This window comes from Musca vetustissima, unplaced genomic scaffold (genome assembly GCF_032173495.1).
Source record: "Musca vetustissima isolate MV318-11 ecotype Yass unplaced genomic scaffold, APGP_CSIRO_Mvet_v1 utg1439, whole genome shotgun sequence".
Classification (NCBI taxonomy): domain Eukaryota; kingdom Metazoa; phylum Arthropoda; class Insecta; order Diptera; family Muscidae; genus Musca; species Musca vetustissima.
In genome coordinates this window covers 382,907-391,856 of record NW_026882330.1, presented here as the reverse complement: position 1 = coordinate 391,856, position 8,950 = coordinate 382,907, and the positions used below count along the sequence as shown (strand labels likewise).

Sequence of the window (8,950 nt, the reverse complement as noted above, 5' to 3'; positions counted from 1 at the left end):
TTGGTCTTAAGAAATTTCTTTATAAAATCCACGCCTATTGGTCTTAAGAAATTTCTTTATAAAATCCACGCCTATTGGTCTTAAGAAATTTCTTTATAAAATCCACGCCTATTGGTCTTAAGAAATTTCTTTATAAAATCCACGCCTATTGGTCTTAAGAAATTTCTTTATAAAATCCACGCCTATTGGTCTTAAGAAATTTCTTTATAAAATCCACGCCTATTGGTCTTAAGAAATTTCTTTATAAAATCCACGCCTATTGGTCTTAAGAAATTTCTTTATAAAATCCACGCCTATTGGTCTTAAGAAATTTCTTTATAAAATCCACGCCTATTGGTCTTAAGAAATTTCTTTATAAAATCCACGCCTATTGGTCTTAAGAAATTTCTTTATAAAATCCACGCCTATTGGTCTTAAGAAATTTCTTTATAAAATCCACGCCTATTGGTCTTAAGAAATTTCTTTATAAAATTTAAAAAAATGTTATCGATGAAAATTTTACTAACACGGAACACTTTCTTGTCAATATCTATCGATTCTTCAAAAGTCAAATTTTATGGTTTTTTTCGGAAACATATTTCGATGCGTGACATTTCAAAGTAGTTTCTTATACATTTTGCCATTACATTGTATTGTAAATTAAATAATAATATACAAAATGAAAATAGAAACGTCTGAAAAGGACAATGGCGCTTCTTCATCACATTCTTCACAGAAACTATCCATAACAAATTTACCAGCCAATGACGAAGAACTTGAAGTGGATAATAATTTACGAAAAATTCCCAATTCGGATTACATTACGGACGAAGTATTGAAACGTTACGTGGGTTCGAAAGAGAGTTTGAGTTCGCAAGAAATTCGTATGTTATTAAGAGACTCTAGAGATTCTATTTTAAGGCATTATAAGGATCGATTTGATTATAGTAACACGCCAAGTTTTAATCAGCTGAAGTCGCCTTAGTAAGTAAAATATATAAAATTATTACTTAGTTTAGTCAATCTACATTGTCAACGGAAATAAGTTTATATCCTAGATGAACTACGGAAATGACTTCATGTCCTGCATAAATTACAATTAATCTTATTTTTTATCACCCACATTTCCAGCCCCTTAATTTGTCGTGAACGTTATCGCCTGGCAAAGAAGCAATACGAACATCAATTACAAACGGAGATTCAACAAATCATAAATCAGCAAGAAAAGGCTTTCGATGCCATATGTTTTGTACGGTAACTAAGGTCAACACAGTTATCCCGTTATATCAACTGTACCCATATTTCATTTAATTTATTTTGTAGAGTTATGGCCATAACCTCATTATGGCCACCACTACACACATGCCGCGATGTTGAACACACACATCAGCACTATTTTCAATTGACACCCAAACAACGGAAACGTCTAAGTTTTATTATGGGAGTAGACTGGAGCAAAACATAATTTTATGGATCGGAATTGTATGTGTGTGTGTGTGTACACCTCAAAAATAGTCTGACACATTTAAGTGGAACCTGTCATCAAGTGCTGGACAGACACATTCATTATAAATCCACATGTTGAAATTCATTTCATTTTTTCCTACCTTTTTTAACTGCAATTACGAAATAAAACACCATCCATAAGATAACAAGTTTTTCAGTACGTGCTGGGAAATGTCCAACTGGGTTCCCAAACTTAAATGTTGCGAGTCAGCATATCAAAAACACCAACAACAAGAAGAATAGAAAATTTATTATTTTTTGTCATATTTTTACTGCCAGAACACAGAAACAAACAAAGAAAAATAACCTCAACAGGTGAGTGTTGAGTCGATGAAGATTTCCATTAACTTTCCATGGACAATGTCCTGGGGACACATACAAAACAAAAACCCTTAACGTTCGTAGAACAAAATAAAATAATTTGTCAAACATAAACAACAAGAAAAAAAGTGATACAAAACATGATAAATTTGGGGCTCTTAAATCTGCTGACGAAAAAAAAAACAGAATAGAGACATTGTAAATATGCATACCTTCGCAGGAGTATAAACAATATTCAAGGTTATTTTCCAAAGGGATTTTGTTTTTAATAAAACTTGACAAAAAGTTAATAGAAAACAAAACGATTTTCTAGACTTTTTAATAGTGACAATTATGTATATAAGAAAGTGTGAGGAAATTGATGGCTTTAGATTTAAGAAAATTGAAATAAACAGAGTTAAATGACAAGCGAGATACTTTACATATACAATGTATATTAATATTTGTTCCAATGCATTAGTAATTTTTTCCTGAGAGTGAAATAACAACAGTCGGTATTCTCTATTTGTACCCTTCACCACACTGTGTCCGTCTGTCTGTCCATGTTAAATTGTTCAGATTTAGTTATAGCTCCCATATATAGTTTCGTCCGATGTAATGTAAAAGGTGCACCAAAGTCAACATATATCTTTCGAGATGCACGAAATTTGGCACAGCGTACTGAATTAACTCTGGAATGATGTTTTTTAAGTTTCGTGAATATATATATTTCATCCGATTTAAGGTAAATTGTGCACCAAAGGCCCTATATTTCATTCGATTTGCGCGAAATTTGGCATAGTGTACTGATTTGAGTCTAGAGTATTGTTTGCTAGGAATCGTGAAAATCAGTTCAGATTTAGATATAGCTTCCATATATATTTTCGTCTGATTTTATGTAAATAGTGTATGAAAACTCCTGAATTTCTTTTGATTTGCTCGAAATCTAGCATAGCATACTAAATTGAGTCTAGATAGATGTGCTTTTCGTGAAAATCGGTGTAGATTTAGATATAGCTCCTATATATATATATATATATTTCGTCCGATTTTTAGTAAATGGTGCACCAAAGAGTCAAATTTAGGGATATTGGCACGAAATGTTGCACAAGGTACCGAAATTGGTATAGCCTAAAGGATACCAAGTTTTATTGAAATCGGTTCAGAAATTTCATGTGTGGCTCTGAAGCCTGTGGTTAATTATTGGTCTGTTCCCGTACTGCAGGAAGTCATAACCCTAGGCTACATCTGTATGACATTTGTAGTTATCAAATATTATGAACACATATTGCACCAAAGATAGTATCTTTGACAACATCTTACTGACAGCATTACATATTTAGCTTTGCTTGATTCTTGTTTAGATGTTAAATATTAATGTGAATAAACATTCAAAGTCATTAAAATCATTAGTTTAAGATTTCAAAAATATTTATATGTGCAGCTACATAAATGTCATGCTAACCACATGCAATCTGCAATTATTAAACCACAATCTAAAGATAAGTGCAGAATTTATTTAGATAGACGTACGACAACACATCCTCGACACAAAGAACCAAAAGTGGATGTTGCATGTGTCAACAAAAGGGAAGATAATTACAACAAACATTCGAGAGCAGATAGAGCTGTGCGTCTCACTCCGAATATTTGAATATTCGAGTGTGATGGTAGTGGTGCATGAATTGCAGGTGTATGGTAATCGGGTATTCTCTTTGTACAAGTGTTTGTGCATGTATAATGTATGCAATTAAGGTAATAAATGCTATAAAAACTTTATAAGAGCCTAGTGATAAATTCTGCCACCACACTGACAGCTGTAATTGCAAATTGTCATGACTCCGAAGTGAAAACTTAAAGAAAACATTGCCGAAGAAGACGAAGGACAGAGAAGTGAAAGAAACCCGATGATTTTTCTCTTTGTTCCAAAGTACAGGCAAAAATATCAACGAACAAGCAAACACGGCAGGGGACGTATGGAAGGAAGAACGAAATGACAAGAAATTGCCTGACATATGTCAAAGACAATGAAGGAATGCCTGAACGAATGAATGAATGACTTGGAATGCAGTAATACCCCGAATGCAACGGAATAAATATTTGAGCACAAATAACAATCGAAATCAAGGTAGCAAGCAAAACTTTCACGTAATTTGTTTCAAAGTTCAATCGGAACAAATGAAATGCCAGCAATCAGATACAACTGTCACGCAGCAGCGAAACAATTGCGAACAAAAATACGACAGAATGAGTGCAATTTCGGTAAACTGATTTCTGTTTTCGTTTGGTGTGAACAAAAGTTTGCACGAATGCAATTATAGTAATTACGGGCTCATTTAAGAAATTGAACAAATAGTTTTTTTTTTTTTGCTCTAAATGGGAATTATTATGAAAAATCAACAAAACGAAATTACCAATGCACAAGAAGGGTAGTTTGTAATTGTGGATATTTTTAAAATGTTTATCACCTCAACATATTAAAAAAATAAATACATACATAATTTTTCGAAAGGAAGGATGTCGACAACGTATGCCTCCAGTATAATATGGGATGTATATTAAATTTTTCATTCTCCTTGCAAAAATTCTAAATTATATAGTATTACTGTCTCTAAATAAAGGTACCGCCTACTCTTCGGTATTTAAAAAATTTTGGAAGCACAAGTGGATGTAATTTGGTATTCTGGATTCTTGGAGGATAGAAAATAATAGAAAAAAAATCAATATATTTGTGGTATTTTGAAGGCATGCTGCAGTTTTCAAAATAATTGGCTGTATTTTGGGCTGAGCATTTCGAACTTTTTCAATTTTAGGTACATTCATGGACCTTAGCACATTTAATATTACCCAATATTTTGACATAGTTCCATAAAATGTCCTGTCCCATGTTTGGTATGCTGAAGGTTTTAGCTAAATTTTCCAATCGGAATGTCTGTATTTTTTTTACATAAGGGCAAACTATTACGATCTATGGTATATTATTCTTATCAACTCAAACCCGTCATGAGGTTCTACTCAACAGATATAGCATCGTCACCGTTATTTGAAAATGTCCACCATCCCCATGAATATAAATAGTTTATTCATAAGAAACACATTTCAAATAAAAATAAAGTCAACCACCTCATGTATCATGTCAAGCAGTATATGTTTTACAGGAAGCACCAACAAGTTCAACTAAATATAATAAAACTTTCGCAACTGAGAAATTCTCTGTATTTTTTGAGTATATTTAGTCTATATGTTATTAAATTGATAAAAAATTCTAATATTTCATTATTATTTTACGAAAATTAAATACCAGAATTTTTATGTGGCTAATTTTTTTGGCCAAAATATCACTTTTCATTTGACAGAGCCTGACACAATTCCCAGGTGGCACAGCCAAGACACACACACATACCCATACACTGTGTTTTGCCCATGGCAATTGTCATGTTTATAACACCTAAATATTTTTTTCTTTTTTGTTCATATAATGGAAATAATTAAATTTATTTTTCATTCAAGTCTTTATTATTTTCTTAAAGAGCACACAATATTATCCTTGAATTAACAGGCGATTTAAAAAAAAAAACACAACAACAAAGATCCTTAAAACATTATTAATATTTATATTTGTGTTTATTTAATAATCCAAAATTTGTGTGATAATTAAAATGTAAATAAACACCATTCCACGCAGGCATGCTCACACACACACACAAAACCCAGCGAGACCATAAACAGGTGGAATATTATTACTCAACCGTACATCCGTACTTTTGGCTGACTTCGTGGCCGTGTGGCTGTACCAAATTGATGCGGTTGTTTGCACACACTCTATACATTGAAATTGTCTGGCCGGAAACGGAAGCTTTCCAAATATTAAAGAAATGAAGAATTTTATTTAATTCACAGAATTGCTATGTAAACAAAGCCGACATCATCAGCATCATCATAAAGTTTTAATGAATTTCGCATTGTCAAGAGAGCAAGCGAGAGCTTAGCTCTATATTATTGTTGTTTCTGCTGCCATTGTCAGTATTAATATTTTGAGAAAATTTCCACTTAGTAGCAATAAGATACCTTTACAAACTTACCATAATGATGTTAGTTAAAAGAAACCAAAGACAAATAATATTTATAATGTTTTAAATTTCAAAACCTAAAAGAAAATTTCATTCTTAGGGGATAAGCCAAAAACTTTATTTGTTTTTATTCGAAGAGACAAGATGTCGCCCAAGGACTGCCAAGTGCCTTTGACCTGATGATTGATATTCATACGTAAAATATACAGACAGGTCAACGTATGAATCGAAATGTTAACCATTTACATTTAAATTATGTCTAGACAGCGAATTTTTAATATTTTGTATAGCAATAAAATACAAATATTTGCTTAGTTTACTAAAGGAAATATGTTATAAAAATGTTTCAGATATATATGTATGTATAGCTAAGCCGTAAAATTGCTGTAATTTTTCATTGATGATTTTAAAAACTTTTTGTGAAGAGACTTGAGAATTATTGAACTGAAAAGAAAATAATAATCTAACTTCATGGAAAAAATCGATAAAACTCGACAACTAAATTCTCATGGTTATTTTAAATATACTCAGATAGAGTTTGATGTAGAAAATCGAAAAATTATGACAGAGCTTTTCAAATTTGTCATTTACATCTGTTTGGCGTAGCCACATTAAATAAGTTAAGATGAATTGTCAACATTTAGCATAGTGTAGTAATTTGTGCATATTTAAAAAAAATGAACGAAAGTGTGTTATTTTTGATCTGATCAGATATAAATACAGCTACCATATATATTTTCGTTCGAGTTTAGGTCTCCGAAATGTTTGTCGATTACGATGAAATTTTGCATAACTTATTAAATTAGGTCTACAATAACGTGTGTTAAGATTTGTAGCAATCAGTTCAAATTTAGATACAACTCCCGATAGATACGAACATGAGCTTGTGGTGTTAAATAGATTCTAGAATAAAATCGCTTCGGGTTTATAAATAGCTCCTATATATATTTTCGTCTGATTTTTTGTTAATAAAACTCCCATGGTTGGTTCGATTGAGACGAATTTCGGCATAGCGTATTGATTTGAGTTTAGAATAAATTAAGTTAGGCTTCACTGAAATCGGATGAAATTCAGATATACTGGTGGCCAAAACTAAAGCAACTAAAATTGCAAACAGAATAAATTGCCTGTAACTTTTTTGAAAATAAAATTTTAGTGCAAGTTTTTTTCAGATATAAGTAGGTAATTTAATAATTAAAATTTATTTTAAAGTAAAAAAAAATATTCTGTGGAAAACTAAATTGAAGTTTGGAGGTTCTTGTCAAGCTGAAACACCCAAACAAGCGGTATATTTTCTTCAGCCAAGGCAACCATATCGTTTTCGAACTCATTTGTATGGACCATCGATCCATTACTTCATTAATCTCGTAAATATATCAAACTCAATAAGAAGAAAACATGCCCAATACCATTATTGACCCTCCTCCATGCTTACCAGTACCCTTGCAATACTGTGGCATGAGCCTTTCATTTTTAGGCTTTCTCACGGCAATTTGTTAATGTCTGAGTCTGTAATATTTAACATTAATGATTAAATGATTTACCAAACTCCCAAGGTTTGTCCGATTGAGACGAAATTTTGCATAACGTATTGAGTCAATGTCCCATCAATGATGCTATGTCCATTCTATCGACAGGATATTGAACATATTACCATCTTTTGTATATAGCCAAAGTGGTGAAGGATATCATATAATACACCTCGTACGTCTGTTGAAATGTTCGTTTTAGTTTTACTTGTTACAACTAACATCTAAGTTTTGGGCTTCTGCTTTCTATTAGCAAATAATGTAATTAAATTATTTACATACAATTACATATGTACGCATATAAAACACACATAAACCCACAAAGTATCTAGCTTATATATTTAAAAATGTGTCACATTTTAATAACAAATTAACATTTATTCGAATGCGGTTTCAATACAGCACACTCATGAACATCTATTATCATGCACTTGACTTAAATTTGCTTATATATTCCAAAAAAAAAATCCCAATTAATTTAATAAATAAAATGTAATCACCTAACAATAAGCCAAGTAGTTTTTTCAGGGAAATTTGGCATTATTAGGCATTCATTTATTGTTCAGAATATTCCAAGTACCACTCATAAAACAATACCAAATATTTATTTAATGAATTATAAATAAATGGAAAATGTTTGGTTTTTTTCAAGTAGAACCTAAATTAGCAACAACAATTGAGTAACCACAACAACATGAGGAAACAACTACTCTGTAAGCCGATCGAACACCAAAGTACATTGTCATAATGCTGTTGAATTGTCCGATATTTGTTGTTTTCCCAATCTAAAATAAATTACAATGCAAATCGAACAATAACAACAACGACAGTGGCCACAGCATGGCAAGATAAAGCCAAACGAAAAAGAGTAGACCGTGTTTTTTTCTCGATTTCCTGTCGTTATTCCGTTTACAATCTAAACAAATGTTAAAATTATGCAAATATCATATGAAAATTTAATTAGGCTCTTGTGCAAAATTCAAACGTGTAAACTGTCTAATTTAAAATGCAATTGAGAAAACACCAAAAACACACACACACACTCACATGCACACATAATTAGTTAAGCCGTGTCATAACCATTTTAAATAGTCAGGTGGAACTATTAACTGGTATGAATGTGTGCCCTTACAATCCATGGAGTTTAATTTTATTAATTTCCGATATTTTTGCTGTCAGAATGGCTTATGTATTTTTTTTTTTTTTTTTTGCAATTTTGTTATCTTATTAACTATTCATAATATTATTGTATAATTGTTATTTTTGTTATTATACAATTATTTTATATTGCTTTTATTAAGCATATTAAAAAGTGAAAGGGGATGAGTTTCTTCCTCCTAGGAGAAATATTGGAAACTTTAAGAATAAGCAGTTTGAATTTGTGCAAATAGGGAAGCAATTCCCAATTGTTCAAAATGTTTAAAACAAACTAAATTACACTGACCTTATTCGTAATATGACCATTAAAATTAATTAGGATTTCCATAGAAAACTTTATTAAATGTATACATATATGTATGTGTAGCGTATTTGTTCGCCAACAGCAGTTATTCATTTGTGAAATCA

The 8,950-nt window shown here is 31.4% G+C and overlaps 1 protein-coding gene across 1 annotated transcript; it reads left to right on the top strand.

Annotated features, from left to right (window-relative positions):
• Window positions 1-658: 658 nt before the first annotated feature.
• On the top strand, window positions 659-1,453 carry LOC133328699 (uncharacterized). Its single transcript, XM_061537241.1, has 3 exons — window positions 659-963; window positions 1,111-1,233; window positions 1,303-1,453. Exons 1-3 carry the CDS (start codon window positions 659-661, stop codon window positions 1,442-1,444), a joined length of 570 nt encoding a protein of 189 aa, XP_061393225.1. The 3' UTR covers window positions 1,445-1,453.
• The last annotated feature ends 7,497 nt before the right edge of the window (window positions 1,454-8,950 follow it).